The sequence below is a fragment of the Microcaecilia unicolor genome, chromosome 6 (genome assembly GCF_901765095.1).
Source record: "Microcaecilia unicolor chromosome 6, aMicUni1.1, whole genome shotgun sequence".
Taxonomy (NCBI): domain Eukaryota; kingdom Metazoa; phylum Chordata; class Amphibia; order Gymnophiona; family Siphonopidae; genus Microcaecilia; species Microcaecilia unicolor.
This window is the reverse complement of record NC_044036.1, coordinates 149,279,819-149,307,328: the sequence shown is the minus strand read 5'-3', so window position 1 is coordinate 149,307,328 and position 27,510 is coordinate 149,279,819. Positions and strand designations below refer to the sequence as shown.

The 27,510-nt window shown below is 40.5% G+C and overlaps 1 protein-coding gene across 3 annotated transcripts in view; it reads right to left on the bottom strand.

Moving 5' to 3' along the window:
* LRIG1 (leucine rich repeats and immunoglobulin like domains 1) overlaps positions 1-27,510 on the bottom strand; it is a 216,347-nt gene that overhangs the window by 138,257 nt on the left and 50,580 nt on the right. For all 3 annotated transcript variants that reach the window (XM_030205936.1, XM_030205938.1, XM_030205937.1), the window contains exon 2: positions 171-242. In XM_030205936.1, the coding sequence (XP_030061796.1) occupies positions 171-242 (72 nt within the window). The remainder of the gene's footprint in view (positions 1-170; positions 243-27,510) is intronic.

Below are 27,510 nucleotides of genomic sequence, written 5' to 3'. Positions count from 1 at the left end.
ACTGGATAGACTAGACTATGTTATTAACTCTTCACATTTGCTGATGCCAGTTAAATGAATAGCGCTTGCCTTTTAAGAAATCCCCCCCTGCTGATTATGGATTCCACCATCATGAGGTTTCAGAACTCTGCTCAGAAAAATAAATTTGCAGTTGAACGGTAAATACTTACACTTCTCTTAGGTTAGGCATTCCCTCAAAGGCAGCAGGATCAACCTCTGTCAACTTGTTGTGGCTCAGATCACTGTTTCAAAAAAAAAAAAAAAAAGGAGAGACAGACAAGAAAATTAGTACATACCTGTTCAGCAGAAGCTGTTGGTTCTTAATTAATCTATACTGCATTTATTTATTTATTTGCAGCATTTGTATCCCCCATTTTCCCACACAATAGCAGGCTCAATGTGGCTTACAAGACACCGTATTGGTGAACGCCAAGTACAGCAGGTGTTTAACAAACACAATTAGAAATAGGATCAGGGAAGGTAGGGACAAGTGGGTAAAATACGTGACAAAGAAATAACAAATAGCAATGTCCTTTGAATCAGTGCAGAGTCGAGCCAGCTAAGCAGAAGCAGTAGGGGTAGGCCTTGCAAAATAGATAGGTCTTTAAATTTCGCCTGAATTCTAGATGGTCATGTATCGTTTTCACACTTTTAGGTAATGCATTCCACATCTGCGTACTCAAGTAGGAGAAACTGGACGTGTAGAATGTTTTATATTTAAGACCAATGCAGTTTGGATAATGAAGGTTCATATAAGTACGAGATGAGCTGGTACTATTCCTGGCCGGCAGATCAATTAGACCAATCATGTAACCTGGGGCATCACCGTAGATTATCTTGTGGAGTAATCCACAGTTTTAAGACAGCATTTCAAAAAATAAAACATTTTCTACCAGGCTTCAGTTACCCATTGGACAGACTAGGCAATCGCTTAGGGTAGTAAATCATCAGGACCTGCTTGTACCTGCAGGAAGGGTGGACAGTTATAAAGCAGCCCATTTACATGAATAAATGGCTTCTTAGAAAATGTCCTTCTCTTGTGTATTTGTCCGGATAGCAGAGGATCAGTTTAATATTTATAAATTCAATGTCCAATTACGCACTTTTACAGGACCACTCTGGGATGTGTGGTATTGGGATAATCGTGATTTTTATTTTTATCATCGTAATCTCGGGGAGGATGACAAGTCTGAAGGCTTGGGTGCCCAATACACTTGCACTGGCCCTGCCTTCTGGAAAAGAAACCAATTTAGATCTGCAACAAGATCTTGCCTATCTTCTCTTACAAGTATGACAATAATTGTACTTTTGCTGCTTTTTTCTTATTAAGGTTCATGACAAAATTTAGCCAAGTTTATTGCCAAAGGTTTAGGCTTCAGTGGGTACAGCATCCTGTTCATCCAATTTTGTTTTGTTCTTTTGTGATTTGATGTTCTGTATGTTCTACTTGCTAATAGTGTTTGTATGTTTGTTCTGCCTATGTGCAGTACTGAATAAATAAAACAGAAAAAAAAATGCAGCTATGCGAAGTTCCACTCATTTGATGGCTGCATAACAGATCTGTTTTTCAGATAACATAGTAGATCACGGCAGAGAAAGACCCGCACGGTCCATCCAGTCTCTGCCCAACAAGATAAACTCATATGTGCTACCTTTTGTGTATACCTGACCTTGATTAGTATCTGCCATCCTCATGGCACAGACAGTAGAAGTCTGCCCAGCACTAGCCCCGCCTCCCAACCACCAGCCCCGCTCCCCCCCCCACCCCCCCCACCGGCTCTGCCACCCAATCTCTGCTAAACTTCTGAGGATCCCTTCCTTCTGAACAGGATTCTTTTTTTATGCTTATCCCACGCATTTTTGAATTCTATTACCGTTTTCATCTCCACCACCTCCCGCGGGAGGGCATTCCAAACATCCACCACTCTCTCCGTGAAAAAGTACTTCCTGGAGAGAGTGGTGGATGCTTGGAATGCCCTCCTGTGGGAGGTGGTGGAGATGAAAACGGTAACAGAATTCAGATAACCACAACCATCAAATTAATATGAATTTTTATCTTATGCAAACTACAAACCATCAAATTAATATAAATTTGGATCTTACGTAAACTACAAATCTTTCAACCACGTTAATTCCAGCATCCCTGAAAACTAGCCCTACAGCAATGGACTGCTTTTTGAAACCATCCCAATTCAACATTTTATAGCTGCAGTACAATGAATGTGAAGAGCTGTAAGAAAGTACAACCCAAAGGGCTGTACAGACAGTTCAGTTAGAATGTAACAGAGTACCACTGTAATACTACGCATCATTGAAAATACCTTGCCACTGGCTAATACCTTGACAAAAATCAAAGACTGCGGAAAGTATGTTACTGATCCTGATTTCCCAAATTTTCCCCATTCTAATAGAAAGGGAGGGAGGAGAGCTTAATAAATTAGGGGTCCTTTTACAAAGGCACGCTGAAAAATGGCTTGCAGTAGTATAGGCGTGGGTTTTGGGCACGTGCAGATCCATTTTTTAGCATGCCTGTAAAAAAGGCCTCTTTTTTTGGCCGAAAATAGACGTGCGGATCAAAATTGCCACGTGTCCATTTTGGGTCAAACCTTACCGCCAGCCATTGACCTAGCGGTAAAGAATCTGGGCGGTAATGACCTACGTGCGTCAAATGCCACTTGACGTACATCTGTTACACACGGCAGAAAATAAAAAACATTTTTCAGACGCGCGTACTGGGCGCGCTAAAATTGAAATTACAAGGGCCACGCGGTAACCGGGTGCTAATTCCAATTTGGAGCAGTGTAGGCGCCTACGCGGCTTAGTAAAATTCCCCTCAGGCAAGTTGTCAGATTAAAACTTGTGGTGGTGTTCGAGTTGAATGGGGAACTGGTTGGGGAGGGGTGGGTGGGGGTTGGGAGAGCTAGGTGAAGGTTTTGGGTTTCTCATATATCTCTATATATAAAAGGCACCACCAACGTTCTAAATGAAGCCTCCAGCCGGAAAGTGTGAAGGGGGAGAGATATCCGGTTTCCCCATGAGTGTCTGCCCCGCCCTCGCTCTCTCTGTAACACAAACAGTGAAGGACTCAGAGGGGGGAGGGGAGAGAGGGCAGAAGCCCTCACTATCTCTGTAACACAAACACAGCAGGAAACGTAACACTGAAGGACTTGACTCCGAGGGGGGAGGGGACAGAGAGCTGAGGGGACAGACAGCACACTCCCACATGCACACAGAAGAAAACCTTGCTAGCCCCCGTTTCATTTGCATCAGAAACAGGGCTTTTTACTAGTATATATATATATATATATATATATTGTATAAGTCCTCGTCTCCACGACCTCCACTAGGAGGCCATTCCACACATCCACCACCCTTTCCGTGAAACAGTATTTTCTTAGAATCTTCCTAAGCCTATTTCCTCTTAACTTCATCCTATACCCTCTCATTCCAGAGTTTTCCTTCATTTGGAAAAGGCTCACCTCCTGTGTATTAACGCCGAGATATTTAAACATCTCTATCAAATCCCCTCTCTCCTTCCTTTCTTCCAGCATATACATGTTGAGGTCAATGAGCCTGTCCCCATATGTTTTATGCCAATTTGGTAGCCACCCTCTGGACCGACTCCATCCTGTTTACATCTTTCCGTAGGTGAGGTCTCCAGAATTGTATGCAGTACTCCAAATAGGGTCTCACCAGAAACTTATACAAGGGCATTATCACCTCTTTTTACCTGTTGGTCATCCCTCTTCCTATGCACCGAAGCATCCTTCTGGTTTTGACCATTGCCTTTTCTACCTGCTTGGCCACCTTAAGGTCTTCAGACACAATCACCCCCAAGTCCTGCTCTTCTTTCGTACACAGAAGCACTTCAACCCCTATACTGTACCGTTCCCTTGGAATATTGTAACCCAAGTGCATGACCCTACATTTCTTAGCATTAAATTTTAGTTGCCAGTTTTCAGAACAGTCTTCAAGCTTTGCTAGATCCTTCCTCATGCCATCCACACCCTCCGGGGTACTACCCTACTACAGAGTTTTGTATCATCCGCAAAGAGACAAAACCTTACCAGACAGCCCCTCCGCAATAGTATACAAGATGCAGAACAGTGGTTTACATATTATATACAGGCACTTATTTTGCATCTGGGGCAATGAAGTGACTTGCCCAGAGTCACAAGAAGGTGCAGTGGGAATTGAACCCAGTTCCCCTAGTTCTTAGGCCACTGCACTAACCATTAGGCTAACTCCTGTAACCGTTTCCTTTGACCTAGATCAGTAAGGTCCCCTAAGTGGAAAACAGAACTAGAAATGATACAATCCATTTTTATCAGGTTATCAAATGATTACCAGGCCTCAGAATTATTACTGCTCTTAACACTGTATAACTCACCATCACAAAATAATGAAAAAACAAAACAGACTTATTTTACACCAGAAAAAGAAAACAAAATCATTTCTGTTTTTAGCGCATCTTAATTTATAAACCCACGTTTAAAAATTAAATGGAAAATGTTTTTTGAATGAAACAACCTGCCCTATTACACAGATGGCATGCATATTGCTATTTAGTATACGTCACAACATTAATGTATAGGTTCGATGCATTCTGCATTCTAAACTGTTATTCTACAATAAAAAATTTACTTTTGCAGTCTTACAGTATTTTCAAATATTTTCCATTTACAAACACTTCAAGATAATGAATGTCCACACTCTGGCAGAAAGGTACAGCATTAAGTTTCAGACTGCCCTGTTTTACAAATCTTAACATCTGGGATGCCCTGGTTTCAAGTGGATCAACTGTAAAACACTGTAAACAAAGATAATTTTATCACAGTTGACAATAATCCCTACCGGAGAGGGTGCTTCCTGTTAGTTAATTCCTTGACTACCAGGGATTATTAAGGGCGTACGATACCTTCATACAGATTTCATCTGTTAACTTTTGTCTACAAAGATGACTGTATGTGGTGTTAAATTCTGAAAACATGGACCTCGGGAAGGTAAATGAAAAGATTTTCCTCTCTCAGCACCTTTCACGGGCAGCTATAATGTGGGTGGATGAAGGCGTCTTCCTTCTCAATCCCACTAAACAAAATGCCATAACTAAACTGGCACTCATAATGAGGCGGATAATTTTCACAAAAAAATGCCACCAAATTATAGAGCTGCTACTCGACTCAAGGTAGCTATCTCAGTTTTGAGCCTCTTCTCAATGTCATTCCAAATCCAGCTCCAGTTGGTTACACGCTTGCTTATATGAAATGAGATGGTTCTCTCAGCACCATTCTGAGGCCCACAGAAGATGTTGATATTGTGGCCCCTATAAGACTGCTAAGAATCTGAATTCTGCAGCACATTTTATTTATTTGTTGCATTTGTATCCCACATTTTCCCACCTATGTGCAGGCTCAATGTGGCTTACATTGTGCCGGAGTGGCGATAGCCGTTTCGGGTTAAATACAAAGTGATATTGCATTAGAGTTCATAAATGATAAGGTAAATTACAAAGTATATTGCTTTCTCTGCAGCACTTCAGCATGGATATTTAAATAAGTGGCCCACCTCAAATGCATCTCTCCCCAGTGCATAGCCTGATGGCAGCTTGTGGTAGACTTGAACCCAAACTGGGTGGGCACAAAATTTTCTTTCCTCTCTGCCCTCTCCCCACTCTCTGTATCCCCCACCCCCAGTGCCTTCCCCAAACTCAAAATATAAATGACTGAATTCCCAAGCTCCACCAGCTGAAGACATCCTGCATGTGAGGGGGTAGAGGGAGCACTGATGACACCAGCTACCCAGCTTGGAAGAGTTCTGGCAGAAAGGTCTTCTTAAAGGAGAGATCTACCTGAGAAAGAAGAGTTTACCTAAAGTTTCCCACCTAGATGTCTGATCATCACTACAACTGGTTATTTCAGTTTTCATGCCCTCACAGCTAGAGTTGCTACCACTTAGCATGTGCTCACCTCTCAACATAACACGAACAAATTCACCACCATTAACACACCAAAACTGAATCACCCAATCTCGGACACCTAACACATACGAAAAACACAACCAAAAAGATGTTCCACTCAATGTGGAAATTAAAAAGAGTAAGACCTTTCTTCCCAAGGACCGTCTTCTGCAACCTGGTACAATCAATGGTACTCAGTCATCTAGACTACTGCAACGCACTTTACGATGGCTGCAAAGAGCAAATAATCAAGAAACTTCAGACAGCCCAGAACACTGCAGCTAGACTCATATTCGGTAAAACAAAATATGAAAGTGCTAAGCCCCTACGAGAAAAGTTACACTGGCTCCCACTTAAAGAATGCATCACGTTCAAAATATGCTCCCTGGTTCACAAAATCATTCACGGAGATGCCCCAGCCTACATGTCAGACCTGATAGACTTGCCACCCAGGAATGCTAAAAAATCATCCCGCACATTCCTTAATCTTCATTTCCCCAACTGTAAAGGTCTAAAATACAAACTAATGCAAGCGTCAACCTTTTCATACCTGAGTACACAATTCTGGAAAGCGCTGCCGCGCAACTTAAAAACGATTTATGAACTAACTTCCACAAACTACTGAAGACTCTTTAACAAGGTATACCACAAAGATCAACAAATGTGAACTCTTCCACATACATCCAGAATTGTCTTATAATATCTGCTTGTTATACTACTATCATGCTTTATCATTATAATGTTACCCAAGATCCTTCTGTAATACTAAATGTTTATTTTCGTATATAATTCCACCATTCATAACAACATAACATAGTAACATAGTAGATTACGGCAGAAAAAGACCTGCACCATTCAGGATGTATTGTAAGCCACATTGAGCCTGCAAAGAGGTGGGAAAATGTGGGATACAAATGCAATAAATAAATAAATAAACTGTGTTATTTTACAGGCGGTCTATTTTATGCAATGAGATCTAATTAGTAATAGCATACATTAAATGGCAGTAACAGAACATGTTAGTAACTAGCTCTTTTACCAGCTAGTTATGTAAACGAGAAGGCTATCACAGGAACTTAATCTTCACATTGCGGCTGTCATTTTTTGAGGCATTGGACTTATACATTTTGCATACTGCAGAACCAAACCTTGACCCCTGAGGCAGGCGTTGTTTAACGCCACAACACAGCCCGTGTCAGGGCACCTGTCAATAAAGGATTCCTGTTGTCTCAGTCTTGAAGGCCCAGTGTTGCTTTTTTTTGTTTGTATACTTTTTATAGTCAAAGTTTTGGAAAATAAAATTAGAGAAAGCCACTATTCTGTTCTTTTATAGAGATGATAATGCTCATGGAACACGACACTGATGGTACCCAAGAACAAATGCCTTCATTTCACCAAAGAACAGGTGGAATAACATTTGCAAGCACCATCCCCTTTCTTGGTCCGTAACTCCTAACGTGGAACCTTGCACGACGAAGCTATAATTTGGGTTCTTTTTCCCCCACATGCATCACCTTGCACTTGCTCACATCTGCCATCTAGCCGCCCAGTCTCCCAGTCTCATAAGGTCCTTCTGTAATTTTTCATAATCCTGTCGCGAGTTAACGACTTTGAATAACTTGTGTCATCAGCAAATTTAATTACCTCGCTAGTTACTCCCATCTCTAAATCATTTATAAATATATTAAAAAGCAGCGGTCCTAGCACAGACCCCTGAGGAACCCCACTAACTACCCTTCTCCATTGTAAATACTGCCCATTTAACCCCACTCTCTGTTTCCTATCCTTCAACCAGTTTTTAATCCACAATAGGACTTTTCCTCCTATCCCATGACCCTCCAATTTCCACTGTAGCCTTTCATGAGGTACCTTGTCAAACGCTTTTTGAAAATCCAGATACACAATATCAACTGGCTCCCCTTTGTTCACATGTTTGTTGGTGAGGCAAGATTTCCCCACACAAAAGCCATGCTGACTCAGTCTCAGTAATCCATGTCCTTGGATGTGCTCTGTAATTTTGTTTTTAATAATAGCCTCTACCATTTTCCCTGGCACCGACGTCAGACTCACCGGTCTATAATTTCCCGGATCTCCCCTGGAACCTTGAGTATTGACCACACCTTGAGTATTGTGTTCAATTCTGGTCGCCGCATCTCAAGAAAGATATAGTGGAACTGGAAAAGGTGCAGTGAAGGGCGACTAAAACGATAGCGGGGATGGGACGACTTCCCTATGAAGAAAGATTAAGGAGGCTAGGGCTTTTCAGCTTGGAGAAGAGACGGCTGAGGGGAGACATGATAGAGGTATACAAAATAATGAGTGGAGTGGAACAGGTGGATGTGAAGCGTCTGTTCACGCTTTCCAAAAATACTAGGACTAGGGAGCATGCGATGAAACTACAGTGTAGTAAATTTAAAACAAATCAGAGAAAATTTTTCTTCACCCAACGCGTAATTAAACTATGGAATTCGTTGCCGGAGAACGTGGTGAAGGCGGTTAGCTTGGCAGAGTTTAAAAAGGGGTTAGACGGTTTCCTAAAGGACAAGTCCATAAACCGCTACTAAATGGACTTGGGAAAAATCCACAATTCCAGGAATAACATGTATAGAATGTTTGTACATTTGGGAAGCTTGCCAGGTGCCCTTGGCCTGGATTGGCCACTGTCGTGGACAGGATGCTGGGCTCGATGGACCCTTGGTTTTCCCAGTGTGGCATTACTTATGTACTTATCTTGGTTCCTCAATATACCCAAATCTCAAAGCCATTAGGCATTTAATTTCCATGCCTTTAACCCCCTCTATGGATACTACCTGCAAAACTATATTGTCAGTTCTGATATTGTCAATAATTGTCGAATGGGAGACAGATTGGCACTGCCACATCTTGTAATAGAGACCAATGCAGGGCTGCCCATTCAGTTAGACTACCACTTCCAATTCAAGACTTTCTAATTGGATACACCAATTATTGCAGCTGCAACGAGGATATAACATTGCTATTGCTACCAAAGTCCACTGAAAGTCCAGTAAACTGCACCTAGTACTAGCGACACTTGCTATGGTAAACCGGCCCGGCCCCTGCAACAAGGTCAGATTTTGTGGCTCCCACCATGGACGTAGAATTACAGCAGACTAAAGGTCACGATTAGTGTATTCTGTGCCTTATGTGGAGTGGAGGAGTAGCTGAGTGGTTAGTGTAGTGGACTTTGATCATGGGTTGAACTGAGTTTGATTCCCACTGCAGCTCCTTGTGACTCTGGGCAAGTCACTTAACCCTCCATTGCCCCTGGTACAAAATAAGTACCTGAATATATGTAAACCGCTTTGAATGCAGTTGCAAAAACCTCAGAAAGGCGGTATATCAAGTCCCATTTCCCTTTCCCCTAATGTTGTATATTCTCTCAGATGAAAAGGCTGATCCTAAAGTTGAAAAAAATCAATGGAGAAATTTCAAAGACCGGTTTATGGTGACATTTCATGGTACCTCGCCACCTCTCCCTCCACTAGTCCATTCCCCTCTCTCTCCTTCCCCTCAGTCCTTTTCCTCCTTTCCCGAAGTTACTATTGAGGAAACTACACTCCTCCTTTCTTCCTCAAAATGTACCACCTGTTCCTCTGATCCCATTCTCACCCACCTTCTTAATGCCATCTCTTCTGCTCTTATTCCTTTTATCTGTCACATTCTCAACCTCTCACTTTCCACTGCGACTGTCCCTGCTGCCTTTAAACATGCTGTGGTCACACCTCTCCTTAAGAAGCCTTCACTCGACCCTACTAGTCCCTCTAATTACCGACCCATCTCCCTCCTCCCTTTTCTCTCCAAATTACTTGAGCGTGCTGTTCACCACCGCTGCCTTGATTTTCTCTCCTCACATGCTATTCTTGACCCACTACAATCTGGTTTTCTCCCTCTCCACTCAACCAAAACTGCGCTCACCAAAGTCTCCAATGACCTATTACTGGCTAAATCCAGAGGTCTCTATTCCATCCTCATTCTTCTTGATCTCTCCGCCGCTTTTGACACTGTTGATCACAGAATACTCCTCGACACCCTGTCCTCACTTGGATTCCAGGGCTCTGTCCTTTCCTGGTTCTCTTCCTACCTCTCCCTCCGCACCTTCAGTGTTCACTCTAGTGGATCCTCTTCTACTTCTATTCCTCTGCCTGTCAGCGTACCGCAGTGCTCTGTTCTTGGTCCCCTCCTCTTTTCTATCTACACTTCTTCCCTCGGTTCATTAATCTCATCCCATGGCTTTTTCTACCATCTCTATGCTGATGACTCCCAAATCTACCTATCTACCCCTGATATCTCACCTTGCATCCAAACCAAAGTTTCAGCGTGCTTGTTTGACATTGCTGTCCGGATGTCTCAACGCCACCTGAAATTAAACATGACCAAAACCGAGCTTCTCATTTTTCCCCCCAAACCCACCTCCCCACTCCCCTCGTTTTCTATTTCTGTTGATGGCTCTCTCATTCTTCCTGTCTCTTCAGCTCGTAACCTTGGGGTCATCTTTGACTCCTCTCTCTCCTCCTCTACTCATATCCAGCAGATCACCAAGACCTGTCCTTTCTTTCTTTACAACAGCCGTAAAATCTGCCCCTTTCTTTCTGAACACTCTACCAAAACCCTCATCCACACCCTTGTCACCTCTCGTTTAGACTACTGCAATCTGCTTCTTGCTGGCCTCCCACTTAGTCGCCTCTCCCCTCTCCAGTCGGTTCAAAACTCTGCTTGCAGATGGAAATTGGGTGTATAATTTCTCTGTAGATGAATATATGCCTCTAGAGCTAAATTACACAACTTTCTCTGGGGTATTTCACCGGAAATATGAGTAAACAATGAGGTGGTGACTGACTGATGTAACTTACTGTCTTGGTACATGGAAATTTCACAGCAGTACCCTGTTAGTTCTCCATTGAAAGTATACAGTAGTAACCAGAGCATTACAGCATTAAGAAATTAATGATGCAACTTGTATTCAAGTTTCAGTATACACTAAATTCTTCAGACAATGCTTGGGCAACTGGTCCCCTGTTATCAGGTTAAATTATCTCTTATAGATCAAGAATTATCTCTAGCCAGTCTGGACTATAAAGTGTACAGCACCACACACAAGCCTGAAAATTAACTAGCCCATAGGGATTTCCCCCACTCCCCCCTCATTTTCACTCAAAGATAAGCGTTAGATTCTGATCATAAAGGCCCAAAATGTACACAAATACCAAATGCTCATGCTTTGCCTTCCAATCTGACTGGAGACTAAGAAAGGGAATAAGCAGATAAGTGAAAATTCTCTATTACATTTAGTTTAGTTTATTATTAAATATGATGACATTTCTATAAAAGATCCACTAACTGCAATAGCCTTTTTTTTTGGGGGGGGGGGGGGGGGGAGGGTGGTAATCATGGCTTGGAAAACTCATCGTGCAAACATCGATGCCTACCTGCCAACATAGTAATTGTTTCATAAACATATCAACTACCATATGGCAGCTTTACAATGTTTTTCAAACTTCCCCTCCTAGCCTATATGGTAATATAATCCTTAGAGAGAACATTCAGAAATCTCAGGGCTGGGTTATAACACAAATTTCTATGTAAACTTCAACGTCTTCAGAACAGTGCAGTCAAGCTAATTTATAGGTGTAAAAAGTTCAATAGGGCATCTCCTCTATTGAAGGAGCTACACTGGCTTCCGTCGCCGAGGCCCAAGTAGAATTTAAGATAGTATGTTGGGTACATAAAATTATTTTGTGTTGTTGCCCAATATCTCTTGTTGATTTACTAACTTTTATTTAAGACCGAGTTATCATTTTAGTTTCACACTTAAGCTGGGTTTCCCTTCAGTTAAGAATATATATATTTAAAACAATTTCATGAAAGCTCTGTTTGCTGTCTTAGCAAGATCTGGAATACGATACCTCTGCAGATTAGGTCTCTACTTACCTTCACTTTCATAAACTTTTAAAAGCTTTTCTTTTTAGTAATTTTTATGATCTTAATTAGTGAGTTCTGATTTTTGTATTCTGGTTGCTCTCTTAACTGGTAGGATATTGCCTTTAGGAATTTCACTCTGTGTTACCCACTTTCATTCCTTAGCAGATACAAGCGGGATACAAATGCCAGAATAGTATATGGTATAGTAATCCAACCACCACACACACACACTTTATCTAGAAACTGCTTAATTGACAGCTTACCAATCTTGTGTGACTCCAACCCCAAAAAACCATTGTTCTGACTTTTGGAAAATCCTGACCTAACTAAAAATTTTAAAACAGCTCTTAAAAATGTATAATGTGCAAGCTCCTTGAAAACACAAGCAACAATTTGCTAATTCAAATAAAAATCTAAACTCATCTTACGTGCCAAACTATGAAACATTCTTAAATATCCTTATCCGAATAAACTGAAGACAGAGCTGCAAAACACGAGCCAACAGAAAGACACAATCTTAATGATAAACTATAAGGACACCAAACTCAAATGCTCAAAGAATATCTTCATCAGCATCCTTAAATTAAATTTAAATGCAGATTGGGCAATGGCCAATAAATGTGACAACTGTACTAACAAAACCTAATTGGGATAACGCTCATTCCCTCATCAAGGAAGCTGTTAAGTACACCCATAATTTAAGGGCTCTTACTCCTTTGTAAAGTCCATCAAAACAAAAATATCCCACAAGTAGATTTCACGGAAGTTTCTGGGCAAAAACCTTGTCTCCTCAATGTCAGAAAGTCCACTTTCTCCAAGTAACAAGGTGCTTTTTCATTAATTCCTTTGTTAAAGCTCAATAACTAGACTGTAGAAATATAGCCTTCCTCTCAACCTTCAACTCAAGACACAGAAATTGTACGTTTGAATGAAATATCCGCCCTTGACTGATTATGTCTTTGGCAGAGTAAGTCTTAAATGGCCCCGTCAACGAAGTCAATTGCCCGACCTGGAAACCAGGTCTACTTTAGCTAATATGATGATGCTATCAGAACCACCTCTGCCTGATGAAATATTTTACTTTTTCATCACAGACCACAGAGTATAAGCAAAGAAATACTCCCCATTGCCGAGACAGTGTGCTAGGGAGTACTGTTTTCAGATCCTAAATCTGCTGGGAATTTTGTAATACATAACTATGACATGGTGTCCAATAGTAGTATACCCAACTTTTAACATACGAATTTAAACATTTTGTCTTTGTTTCCTTCTCACTACACTGATTACAGCCAGACTGCATAGAAGTTCAAATTTTCTGCCATATGGAACACTGATGAATTCCAGAAATTCTCTTCAACATACAGAACCTTCTAGCTCTCTGCTAACATAAAAGGATTCTTCATTCCTTCTTGTTAGTATATCACTTACAGTTTTCTAAATTTTATCATTTGTGGAAATACCAAGTCAACTTTTTCAATGCTCTCATTTCTAGGAATGTAACATAAAAAGCTTCCTCCCCCCCCCCCCCCCCCCCCCCCCCGAGACTAAACACAAAGTTCAGAGTGCTAAAAAAATTGCCTTCCCATCGAAGGCAATCTTATCATGCTAGATTTAAAAAAGAAAATTCCTTTGTCTTTTGGAGACTTGACGCTTGGTCCCACAAATTGGGCAACAAACACCACAACATGAGTTCAGTATTTTACTCTTGGCTGCTTCTACTGCTTCAGTAAATAAAAGTGTCACCGTGCACACACAACACATGCAGTGTCAGGTTTATCTCTAGTTTTGCTGACAAACCTAAGAGCCATCAGCACTCTCTTGCATTTATCATTTCTACCATATGTTCATCAATCTCAGTTCTAGCACCTTGTCTCTAAATTAGCGAATGACACAGGGACGGGGAACCACAGTAACCACGGGGATGGGGGCAGAGCTCGCAGGGACGGGGAGGGGACAGATCCCATAGGGACAAACTTTGTCCCCATGTCATTTTCTAGTTGGAAGGGTAGAGGGTGGTAGTGGGAAGGAGGGTTATTATCGCTGCTCATTGTTCTTATTGTTTTCTGTTTGTAATTTATACACAACAGTTGCACAGCATATTGTTCCTTTTTATACTTTAATAAAAAGATTTAAATATAAAATCATAAGTGTTCAAGGCTTCTGTAGAAGAGGACAGAGCCCACGGGGATGGGGACAGAATTCTGTACTCTAAATCTTCCTATGCCCCCCTTAAATCACAAATCTGACTCCCAAGTGGTCATTCCTCCCAGATGACCTAACCATTATCTTGTAAAATGCTTTTACAAAATGAAGTCCTAAATCAAGACAGCACGGCATGAGGCTAAAGTAAGTAGATTAAAAACAGAAAAAGGGAGTCGATGCATGGAGGCAGAATCAACCAGTACTAGCAGTGAAGGCCAAATAGTGTAAACCCCCCCTCCCCCCGGTGGCGGAGCAAGGTATTGCAATGTTGAAATTTGTCAGTGTTTCCCCCAAATTTCTAAGTCAAACCAGGGGATTTAACATTAAAATAAATTTAATTTTTAGACATTTATACACATTTAACAGCAGAGCTCTCTGCTCATTTCAACAACATATTGTGCTTGGATACAACAGAAACAGATAAGCAACTTTTCTCTAACAGAATAACATAATAAGTAAATTCCAAATTAACCCTTTCTTTTCTGAAAATTGATTCTTTGTGAACCAATTTTGTCTTTCAGGAACGTCAGAACCACCTCAAGAACCACCACCCCAGAACCAGGTAAGTTTAACTTCTATATGTCTCAAATGTCACAGTCTTTAGCACAGGAATCACTTAGCATAGCTACAAAGTTCAGTCGTCTCTCTCTTACACTGGCTGGCATCACAGGATCTTCTTCACCCTACTGACCTTTCTTTAAAAGCTCAAGAAAGAAATTTGTCTCCCTGGTGTGTACCCATTCTCAATATGTCCTGCCTTGGCATGCTACTGTTTCTATTCACTAGCTATTTTTTTTCAAAAGAAATACAATTTTAAATCCCTAAACTTCCCAACCCACAATAGCCTCTTACAATTCTCACTCACACAGTCTCACTATACCACAAATTTTACTTTTATAGTCCCTTTAACGTTTCTCACAAAGTGCCACTTACTTATTTCTTCACAAAGGTGTACATTAAAATCTTCGGTAACCTCAAGTCATCAAACCCTAACTCCCTATGTTAAGTTTCCTCATAAAACTTTGCACATACACCTACACACATCTTCACTCTAATGCAACTCCTTCCCAACTATGAGCTATTTAAAACCATGGAGGCCCTGTCCTCAAAACACACAGTCTTCTTGCTTGTGACAACAATTTTAACCAGTATTACTTCACAATCCCAGAATCACATCCTCCTGAGTAAACAGCTCCCTCCCAACTGCCAATATAGACAGTTAAGAACTTTGAAAACTGAAGCCGCGAGACTCTTGCCACAAGACCCTGACAGACTTTCCAAATATAAATATATTAAAAGTCATGAATTTCAAGTTTTCCTTCCTTAAGTCAGTGTTTTTTATTACTTATTTCTAACACAATGAATTAATCTTAACTTATTCGGCATGTACCCGCTGAACAGCTCTGCCATGAGCCAGCACTCACGCCTGAAGCTCCTTGTTGTGTGCATGCTCGCACAGATGTCCCAGGCATGCACCTCCTACCCAACAAAAAGCTTCTGGGAGGCTCTCCAGAGCTCCTCCCAAACTGCTCCACACTGCCCATTCACGTACCTAAAGCTCCAGAGCTACCCCGGTGCTCCCAGTGAGGCCCTGGGCCTGTGCGACCCCCCACGTGGCTGTTGTTATCACTGCAAATCAATGTGGTGACTTCATTTGCTGGTACAGGAAACCCAGAAATGCATCAGCTGCCTTTACACACCAAGAGGTCCGCGAGCATCCTGCTCCTTGCAGCTCTGGCCTCAACCCGAACGCTGCCCCGACACCTCCATCCTCTGCAACACGAACCGCGGTTGCCCTGGCTCCTCTTCCTAACACCCTTGAATTGTCTCCAGAGTTCCAGGCCACCAGGGTTTTTTGGGTTTTGTTTTGGGTTGTTTTTTTTTTTTACATTTTAATCCACAGGGTTACAGCAGTAACAGAATTCAAGAAAGTATGGCAACAGTGGATTTTTGGATGTGTGGACACTAGGGAAAGAAAACTGCAATCAGTTCACCTCTAGAACACAGCATCAGAAACAGACAGACTAGATGCATCTTATGTTCTCTCTCTGCCCTTATCTTCCATGTTTCTATAAATGTACTTCCAACACAGAATGGAGGAATAGCCATATGGTTACAGCAGAAGGTTGAGAACCAGAGAAGCCCAATTCAAGTCTCACTGTAGCTCCTTGAGACTTTGGGCTAGTGAGTCACCTAACCCTCTACTGCCTCAAGTACAATCTTAATAATGTAATTCCCCACTACACTGCTGGTATATAAATCATCAATCAATGATGTAAACCAGGGTTTTAGAACTGAGCTAAGAGGTCATGGATGGAAAGCTTCAAATGAAAGTAAATTAATAATAAAACTTTTTGTGAAAAGGAGACATTCTCAGAGTAAGGACTCACCCAAGCAGAATGCCACCCTAGGGTTAAAGGCTATTCCTAGAGGTGGATAAGTTTCTCTATCATTGAAAATCTCCCATGTGCCAGCATAAACAAAAATGAGCAAACTTCATTGCTCCCAATCCAAGTAAAGTGACAAACAAAACAAGTCAATGTGTGATTTCTTTTTGTACCATACACAAGCTGAAGGGTTCCCATACATGACCTCTTAGCTCAGTTCTAAAACCCTGGTTCAGGTACAATCTTCACAGTTTAGTAAAAGGGCCTTTAAGATGATGCTTAATGCAGGAAAAATGGCCTAATGCAGGACACGGTAAATCATTTTGCATTAGTTTTGCCGTTTGCTTTTCAGTAGGTAAATTCATCAAATGGGTCTTATGGTAAGAAATTAATCAACCACTGATTAGGAACATAGACCTCTCTCTCCTAGTCAAGCTTCCAAGTGACATACACATCAGTAACATCCAACAGGTGCTTGGCCTCTCTCTGAGGACAAGATCCCTAATAGTTTTCTCAAAGAAATCAGAGTTTGCAGTCCATTTGATAAGAGCCAGGAATCTTAATTTTCTGGTTCCTTGAGAGTCTCATCAGTTGCCAAGGACCCCATTAGCCTTCTGTCATTCAGGGGCCTCTCCCTGTCCCTCAGAACGCATCTTCTCAAATCTGGCACAATAAACTTGAACTAAGAGATACATTCAAGCCCTGGAATCTGGGAAGTGGTTTCTCCTTGTTCTCTTATCTTCTTCCATGCCAACTGTACCTGTGAACAATTCTGGTGTAAATTTAAAAAAACAAAACAAAAAAAAACACAATTCATTTTCACTTTCCCACAGCTCCCTACAGGTTCAGTTTGTAGATTCATCTGCACTGCTCCACCCATCCACCCAACTGTGTTTATGTTTATTAGATTCTTAATATACCGCCTTTCTGTGGTACAACCAAAGGAGTCTACGTATTACATACAGGTACTCTCTCTGTCCTTAGTGGGCTCATAATCTAAGGTTTCTTTTTGTCTCTCATTTTAACAGCAAATAGAAAAAGGGTTCTGGCCTGCAAATTCCTCCCCAGTAGCTTGCTATTTTCTGTAAAGACGGCAATACAACCGTGCCTCTGTTCTTTTCTTTGTGAAAGACTAGGCTTAAGCCTTAACCCCTCTGAAGTATAGCAAAAAAGTCACATATCCCGGGGGTGCTCTCAAAAAGAGTAAACTGTGTGGAACTAGCTCTTCTGACGCAGAAGTGTGTGTTCCAAACAACCCTGGCAAGATTGCTGTATAAAAGAAAAGAAAACCTGTTACACCATATAAACTGTGCCACCTGCGTGAACTTGCTCCGAGTTTCACATAGGGGAAAATGCCAAATGAAAAGATCCTTTATTCACAGAGAGCTAACGAACCAAAGACCTGCCAAAACTTGCAGGTGTCAATATTTGTTCAGGACTGTGCAATTGTGAATGCAAAAACTTAAAGCTAGATTTTCAGTGAACTACTGTTCGCTGCAGCACAACTTTAAAATGGGGATTAATTTACATCTTAGATTACTGTCTTTATCCAGGGCTCATCCTAAGACCTACACACCACACTCAATTTTTGAAAGGATTGCAAGAGATTGTGACCATCTGAGCAAATTAGACATCTACAAAATTTCCAAGAAAAATAATTTAGCCAAAAAGTGATCTCTTCGTAGACCGACAGAACTAAAAATATGTTGTAATATAAGACCTTTAAAGACCACATAGACCCTTTCTTCAGATAAAAATGAATCTGTATGTCCTTGAAAGCTCTGATACCTCCAGAACCATTTTTACTAGAGCCAAAGCACACTCAATCCAACAGGAATAACAAAGGGGAGATCTCAAGATGGCAGCCTGACTGCTGAGGGTTTACTCCTCTGTTGGTCTGTAACATTTTTTTTTTCTTTTGGATTTCAAATTTCCCCGCTTCAGCAGAATGAAGACAAAGGGCTAGGTGAAGACTGACTCTTGGAATCTTCTGTGTCTTTCCACAGGCAGCAGACGTTAATCATTTTGTCGACACAGCAGCTGGAAATGTAAGAGGCACATGCCCATTGATGATCTCAGCATCCGCTCAGATGGACCAAGATGCAACTGAGCCCTCCCAATTGGCTGCCTCCAGGAAGAACATGACATTTTTTTTTAAAGAGAAGTGATATATGATACAATACACTCAAAAAGTAAATAACCACTTTTCCAGATACAAGTGTTTCCTAAAAGACAGTCTAGAAAGTGGAAGAACCTTATTCTTAGTAATAAAAATTGTAAGCCGCATGGTCACCTCAGAGAACACTTGCAGTATATCAAGTGCTGAAAAAATAAATAAATAAAAACATGATTTCAGATTTTATTGTGTTCAGTTTCATTTTATGTGAAGTCAGCCATTCTGAAATTTTGGACAACCAGCAATTTGGCCTGGGACCTGGAACAGAAGCAAATCAATGGCAATATTTTATTTATTGGGATTTATTAACCACTTTTATGAACAGATTCACCTAAGACAATAAGAATGTGAACATCATCTGCATAAAAAGAACACAAGCCCTGCAAAATAGCAAGGGACACAATATAAATATTAAAACAGTATTGGCCCAAGGAACATCAGTCCGCAATCCTGGAATGCTTTGCTGAAACTACTGAAAGAGATGACAGATCACCCAACATTTAAAAAATTACTAAAAACATATTTGTTTAGTAAAGCCTATCCCAAAGCCCACAATACTATCTAAACCCCTATTTCCAGTTTGTTTAATTTCCCGCTTTTTGCCTTATGTCTGCTTTCCCATCCGTTTCCTCTTAATTAGCAGCTTCTGTTACTGTATTTGTCAATTTTTATATAACTCTTATAACCTGCTGTATTATGTAATTTTCTTGTAACTTTGTTAGCCACATTGAGCCTACACAAGCTGGGAAAATGTGGGATACAAGTGAACCAAATAAATAAATAGAGAACCTTGTAGCATACCAAAGGACACAGTATAAGCTCCAGAAAAATGTTTCACCAATCTGAACCCTAATGTAATAAATGAAACCATTCATGCACTGTACCTATCAGCCCAATTTCTGTTAATCTGTCTAAAACCAAGGGATGACCAACAAGATCAAAAACGGTGCTTAGATCAAGTTGGATTAGCATAATATATTTGTACATATCTAACTCATTTAACATAGCAACAAAGCAAATTTCTGTGCTATGACCAGCTATCTTACATGTTAAATATTTTTAAGAATAATAAAATCTCACCACTTTCTGGACCAACTGTTTTCTTTGTCACTTTGGCTAAAGAATAACAAATTGGCAAAAGGCTTGTAGTTATTCAACATCAAAGGAGCCAAATTTGATTTCTTTTAAGAATAGGTCAAATTAAAGACTCATTCCACCTTTTAGCGACTATTCCATTGGCTAAGCTAGTATTGAGTATATCCATGAGAAAAAGTGACAAATGAACCAAAATATCCTTCAAAAGTAAACAGAAAATCAATTTAATGTGCATTAAACTGAATGCAGACTAAGAAATGTTTTAATTTGACTTATTTTTAGGGATGTACATCTGGAGGGCAATTTTCAAGCTACTTCCATTGTTACAAAGCATTCATGTTCTTTTTTTTTTTAATCCATGGTGTTTACTACAATTTTCAAATTGTGTATGCAATTTAGGGGGAGGGGGTTGTACATTGCCTTTGTTTTATTATTTGGATTAGTTTATTTAGATGCTTTATGAATGTTATATTTCAACTACATTTCCTTTGCAAATGTGTGGTTATTTCCTCAGTAAGATATGTCTTTTCTTAAATTCAAGACAACTTCAATTTCTCCTAGAGGTAGAGAGGTTGGAACTTCCCACTATGAAACAAGAGCAAGGTATCCTGAGAAGTAGCTTTGAGGGCATTTTGTGTATAGACATAGGTATTGCCCTTCAGTTTCTCTCCTGATTCTTTTCATTTAATAGATCCATGCCTTGGGGTTTTTCTGTTGGTTCCTTCTTTTTTCATGTTCATCTTATTTTGCTTTTATTTCTATACTATGCTTTTCCTTACCAAGTGTCTCCTTGTGCAAAAAAAAAATTACATGCAAATAAGAGAAAACACATGTACTGCTTAAAGTAGTAACCTGTTGTCTCAAAATTAGAAATTGTTTCCTTTGTTCCTGTGTGGTTTTTCTTAACCTAGGATAAAGTCAAATTTTCTTGACAACAAATTCAGAAGTTCTATGATTTATTTTTGTACATTTATACCCCACGTTTTTCTCCCAGTTTTGCAGGCTCAAAGTGGCTTACAATGCACTGACAGGCTATTGTCAGATCAGAGGAGATAGTTACAATTAAATTAGATAGAATCAAAGAAACTGAGAAAATAAATAAGAAGGAAAGGTGAAAAGAAAAGTTTCAATATATAATCCTGATACTGAACATTTTATGTAAGTTTATACAGGATTATTTTCCCTGTACTGTTAATCGCTTTGAGTGGCTTTTGTAGAAGTGGTAAACAGAATTAAATAAATTAAAATAACATTTCACTTTGAAAACTATAACAAAGACTATGGGTAAAGTACCAAAGTGAAACTGCATGCACACTTTCACTGAAAAATTTCCTCATGGAAAAAAAATAAATAAATAAAAAGCTGTAGCTGTGGAGATTTGCACTTAGTTTGTGTGTACATATTTTTTTTTCAGACCAACAACAAGCACATGCATGTATTTTTCTTCCCTAAACCTACCCCTGCCCTAGAATGCGTCTATTACACAATTCAGCTTAAAACATGTGCACTGATCAAAGCATGTACTTTCACCTGCAAAGAGGGCAATTTTCAAACAAACAGGTGATTTATGCAAGCAAGCACTTGTTTACCTATGGAAATCCCTTTGATAATTATCCCCTTAAAAAAAAACAAAACCCTTCCCCACAATGTGCAAAATTTATAAGCCAGAACACAATTATAGTGTGAAAGTCACAAACTTTTAATAAAAAAATCTTTGCACTATACTCAGTAGCCTTTTCTATTTCTAAGAGTCTCTTAAGTAGAAAACAACTTTAAAACAAACTTATCTGTGGAAAATGACTTCTTGAGTGTATACATGCTGTTGCACAATACACACATTTTTGCTGGGGGGGGGGGGGGGGGGAGAGTGAGAGGGGAAGTGAACGAGTTAGGTCTGGGACAAAAAGCATAATTTCATTTTTGAATCATCATGTGTGTAGGTACAAGAACCCATGCTGGCATATTTTCAAAACAAACTTTTCTTCTGGGCCCTTTATCAACCAGTTTTATTAATCTGAAGTTAATCCTTAAAAAAAAAAAAAAAAAACATAGCAGAATCAGAAAACGTTCAAAAGAAAATGACCAAAATGATAAAGGGGATGGACTCCTCTCATATGAGGAAAAGCTGACGACGTTAGAGCTTTTACATAGTAACATAGTAGATGACTGCAGAAAATGACCTGCACGGTCCATCCAGTCTGCCCAACAAGACAAACTGATATGTGTATACCTTACCTTGATTTGTACCTGCCTTATTCAGGGCACAGACCGTACAAGTCTGCGCAGCAGTACTTCCCGCCTCCCATCACCGGCTCTAGCACAGACCGTTTAAGTCTGCCCTCCACTATCCTCACCTCCCAACCACCAACCCCTCTTCCCCCCACCTGCTCCGCCACCCAATTTCGGCTAAGCTTCTGAGGATCCATTCCTTCTGCACAGGATTCCTTTATGCATATCCCACGCATGTTTGAATTCCGTTACCGTTTTCATCTCCACCACCTCCCGCAGGAGGGCATTCCAAGCATCCACCAACCCCTCTGTGAAAAAATACTTCCTGACATCTTTCCTGAGTCTGGAAAAAAAGATAGCTGAGGGGAGATATGATTGAGGTCTATAAAATCTTGAGTGGTGAAGAACGAGTAGAAGCGAATCGATTTTTTACTGTTTCAAAAAGTACAAAGTCTAGGGGACGCTCAATGAAGTTACATGGGAATACTTTTAAAACAAATAGGAGGAAATATTTTTTTTTTCATTCAATAAATAGCAATCTCTGAAACTCGCTGCCAGAGGATAACAGCGGTTTGCATATCTGGGTTTAAAAAAAAAAAAAAGGATTGGACAAGTTCCTGGAGGAAACGTCCACTGTCTCCTATTGAGACAGACCTAGGGAAATCTCTGCTTGACCTGAGCTTTGTAGCATGGAATGTTGCTACTATTTGGGTTTCTGCCAGGTACTTGTGACCTGGATTGGCCATTGTTGGAAACAGGATACTGCGCTAGATGGACCATTGGTCTGACCCAGTATGGATATTCTTATGTTCTTACTCATGGTAATATATAATGGTACCTTATTACCTAAGTCAAAACAAGTCAAAGCTTTTCAATATTTTTGTGGCCATGGCTCCATGACTGTGACCAAATAAAATCACCCCCTTGGAGATGCAGAATAATGATGCACATATGGAGAGCCAAACCAGGTCTTGACCCTAAGCGTGGGTTTAGTAACTCATTTGAGGTCCCAACCCACAGTTTTGAAGCTCTGTGTTAGAGCTGCTGGGAACCCAGAAAATTGTCCTCCCTGTTTATCACAAAAACTTTTGTAACAATGCAAGTGCTATAAAGAGTCTTGTGTTCTTATTTGTCACACTTACAATAATGGCCCAATTATTCAAATGTGTTGACAGTCATCCAAAAACATTTCCACTAGAAATCCAAAAGCAAACAGATCAAAATCATTTCCTTTGAAGTCTTGTGACCTATTTTATGCATACACACTACATATAAGCTCGAAAATATTTTTTAAAAATCTGCAAAATTATCTTAGTAAATGAAAAATAATTCTCTAGCAATGAAAGCTGTAGACCAACAAAATCAACATCTACTTCTATAAACCACAATGCAATGAGGAGCCAATCCTATGACTATGTACATCCTATGTATGATATTTTGGGCCTGCAGGAGAAGGACAACTGAGTGACCTATGCTACCAAACAAGCAAATCTGAAGGCTTTGTCCTGGAAGAAGACAGTATTTCTCATAACAAAGCAGAAGGAAACAGAATTATAACATTTCTCCTTTCCCACATGGAAAAGTGATAAAGAACCAAAAACACAAACTGATTACAACACTCCATCTAAAATGTAAAAATGCAGCAACACAGTCCAACAGAGAGAACTGCCGGAAAAAAACAGGGTGGGCCTCTGGATTCATCTACTGCAACTAAAGGAAAGAAAATTATCAGGTAAGGCACAACTTTTCATTCTTTTGTGTCAGCGGCAGATGAATCCAGAGACTTGTGGGATATAGCAAAGCAGTCCTCAAGTAGGGTGGGAACCTGAAGCTTTCACAAATAGCATCAATACTCCAAAAGATGCATTTGACCGAAGACATACAAACGGTAATGTCTGGAGAAGGTATGCAAGAAAGACCATGTCACCATCTTACATATTTCCTCCATGTAGAGCAGATGGGCTTCCGCCCAAAAAGTTACAACAGCTCAGGTATAACATGTCCAGAATCCATCCGGAAGTGGTTTACTCACTAGTGATTGCTTGCTGGGTCAAGAAGGCTACCATGGCTTTGGAAGCCACATTACCTTTTTGAGGTCCCAAGCAAAGCACTAACAAATGATCTGTGACAAAGTCAAGCAAGTGGAAAGAAACAAAAGACAGAAGTCACCTTAGGAAGAAAAGATGGATCTGTGTGCACCATCACCTCCTTCAGGAGAAATTCAGAGGATCTCAACAGGAGTGAAGACTGCGGCTTAATTTGAACCAACACAAGAAACCTCACCTGGCCTGGACATGGAAAGGATTGACAGATCGATAGCTCTTCTTGATTTTGTGGGTGGTGGTACATGGCAGTTCTTAATTGGTGGAGCGATTTGTCTGGTTAATTCCAATAACAAACGAGACTCCTCCATGCTGACTAGTTGCGTGACCCCCGGCGGTTGGCTTCTAACTTCATAGAGGGACAAGTGGCGTTTAGCCACATGAGATAAAATTCTAGACCTAGTCCTTAGTGGAGCGCATGATCTGGTGCAGGAGGTAATGGTGATGGGGCCGCTTGATAACAGTGATCATAATATGATCAGATTTGATATTAGCTTTGGAGGAAGTATACACATAAAATCCAATACGTTAGCGTTTAACTTTCAAAAAGGAGACTATGATAAAATGAGAAGAACGGTTAAAAAAAAAAAAAAAAAAAAAAAAAAAAGAGGATCAGCTGCGAGGGTCAAAAATTTACATCAGGAATGGATGCTGTTCAAAAATACCATCCTGGAAGCCCAGCCAAATATAGTCTGTGTATTACAAAAGGAGGGAGAAAGACCAAACGACAGCTGGCATGGTTAAAAAGTGAGGTGAAGGAAGCTATTAGAGCTAAAAGACAGCTTTGTTAACATTACAAACTACACTTTTATACCACATCCACCTCCAGGTTCTGAGCGGTTTACAATAAAGAAGCCAAGACATATTCTTGGGAAACTTAAGATAAAAAATCTGCTAAAAAGAACAGTTTAAATTCTTCTTTAAAAAAAATTAAAATCCAACTGAAAATTAACACAAGGATACAAATTCTTCCATAATTTTGGTCCTTACACAACTAAAATGCTACGGAATACTCTAAATCTTTTCATACTCCTAATGGAAGGCAAAACAAAGAACGAATTACAGCAAGATCTTCTAACTCTATTATTGGACTGAAATGCAAAGTGGGTTATCAAGTAAAAGAGACAATCCCCATTCAAGATCTTCTATATCAGGCAAGAGAACTTCATCCTGGCCTCTATAGGGAACCAATGAAATAAGGTATAGATGCAACAGGTCTGTAATTGGATACTAATCCTTTTGACTCTTTCAAATCTTTCTTAATAGGTGTAATTACAATTTCTCCAATTCTGCTAGCAAAATAACCCTGTTTAAGTAAATACTGGATCCAGATAAATAAAATAACTAGGAATTCATATAGAGGTGAAAACCATCAAAGAAAGAGGGAAAGGATCCAGTATACAACATGATCTAGAATATTTACAGAAAAATTAGTTATAGCCCAGTGGGGGAGTGGCCCAGTGGTTAGAACACCGGTCTTGCAATCCAGAGGCGGCCAGTTCAAATCCCACTGCTGCTCCTTGTGATCTTGGGCAAGTCAATTAACCCTCTATTGCCTCAGGTACAAACTTAGATTGTGAGCCCTCCTGGGACAGAGAAATATCCAGTGTACCCGAATGTAACTCAGCAAAATCAAAATAAATAAATAAATCAACAAAGGGAAAAAAAATCTGTCCATTGCCTACAGGAGTTGCAGACAGATTTATTATATCATCATCATGTTTTTCCATGTAGAGTCAAGTTTGAAAAATCAGCTCTAATCTTGAGGATTTTACCACGAAAAAAAGTGGCCAACAGCTGCCATAGTAGACATAGCATTATCTAGGCTGCTCAAACTAGTCATTGTCGTGACTAACGGAAAAAAGGCCTTTGTATCAGATACATTACCACCTATGGTCTGTGAGTACCATAATTTCCTTCTGGAAATCAGTGCAGTTTTATAAAACTTGTAATTGCATTTTTCCCCAGTCTTTAACACTTTGGTCTAAAGATTTTTGCCACTTTCTCTCTAATCTCCTACAAGCTTATTTTAAATTAAGTAATTCAGAGTCAAACCATTTATTACTTTCTCAGGATTCCAGGGCTCTGTCCTTTCCTGGTTGTCTTCCTACCTCTCCCTCCGCACCTTCAGTGTTCACTCTGGTGGATCCTCTTCTACTTCTATCCCTCTGCCTGTCGGCGTACCTTAGGGTTCTGTTCTTGGTCCCCTCCTCTTTTCTATCTACACTTCTTCCCTTGGTTCATTAATCTCATTCCATGGCTTTTCCTACCATCTCTATGCTGATGACTCCCAAATCTACCTTTCTACCCCTGATATCTCACCTTGCATCCAAATCAAAGTTTCAGCGTGCTTGTCTGACATTGCTGTCTGGATGTCTCAACGCCACCTGAAATTAAATATGACCAAAACCGAGCTTCTCATTTCCCCCCCCGAAACCCACCTCCCCACTCCCCCCGTTTTCTATTTCTGTTGATGGCTCTCTCATTCTCCCTGCCTGCTCAGCTCGAAACCTTGGGGTCATCTTTGACTCTTCTCTCTCCTTCTCTGCTCATATCCAGCAGATTGCCAAGACCTGTCGTTTCTTTCTTTACAACATCCGTAAAATCCGCCCCTTTCTTTCCGAACACTCTACCAAAACCCTCATCCACACCCTTGTCACCTCTCGTTTAGACTACTGCAATCTGCTTCTTGCTGGCCTCCTACTTAGTCACCTCTCCCCCCTCCAGTCGGTTCAAAACTCTGCTGCCCGTCTCGTCTTCTGCCAGGGTCACTTTACTCATACTACCCCTCTCCTCAAGACCCTTCACTGGCGCCCTATCCATTTTCGCATCCTGTTCAAACTTCTTCTACTAACCTATAAATGTACTCACTCTGCTGCTCCCCAGTATCTCTCCACACTCGTCCTTCCCTACACCTCTTCCCGTGCACTCCGCTCCATGGATAAATCCTTCTTATCTGTTCCCTTCTCCACTACTGCCAACTCCAGACTTCGCGCCTTCTGTCTCGCTGCACCCTACGCCTGGAATAAACTTCCTGAGCCCCTACGTCTTGCCCCATCCTTGGCCACCTTTAAATCTAGACTGAAAGCCCACCTCTTTAACATTGCTTTTGACTCGTAACCACTTGTAACCACTCGCCTCCACCTACCCTCCTCTCTTCCTTCCCGTTCACATTAATTGATTTGCTTACTTTATTTTTTTGTCTATTAGATTGTAAGCTCTTTGAGCAGGGACTGTCTTTCTTCTATGTTTGTGCAGCGCTGCGTACGCCTTGTAGCGCTATAGAAATGCTAAATAGTAGTAGTAGTTTGTTTTGACCTTTAAACATCTAGGTGCTATCTCATCTAAAATTTAATCACAAAATTCTTTCCAGTTAGTATCAAAATTCTCCCATTTATCTGTTCTCTGAGCATTGGAAGGGAA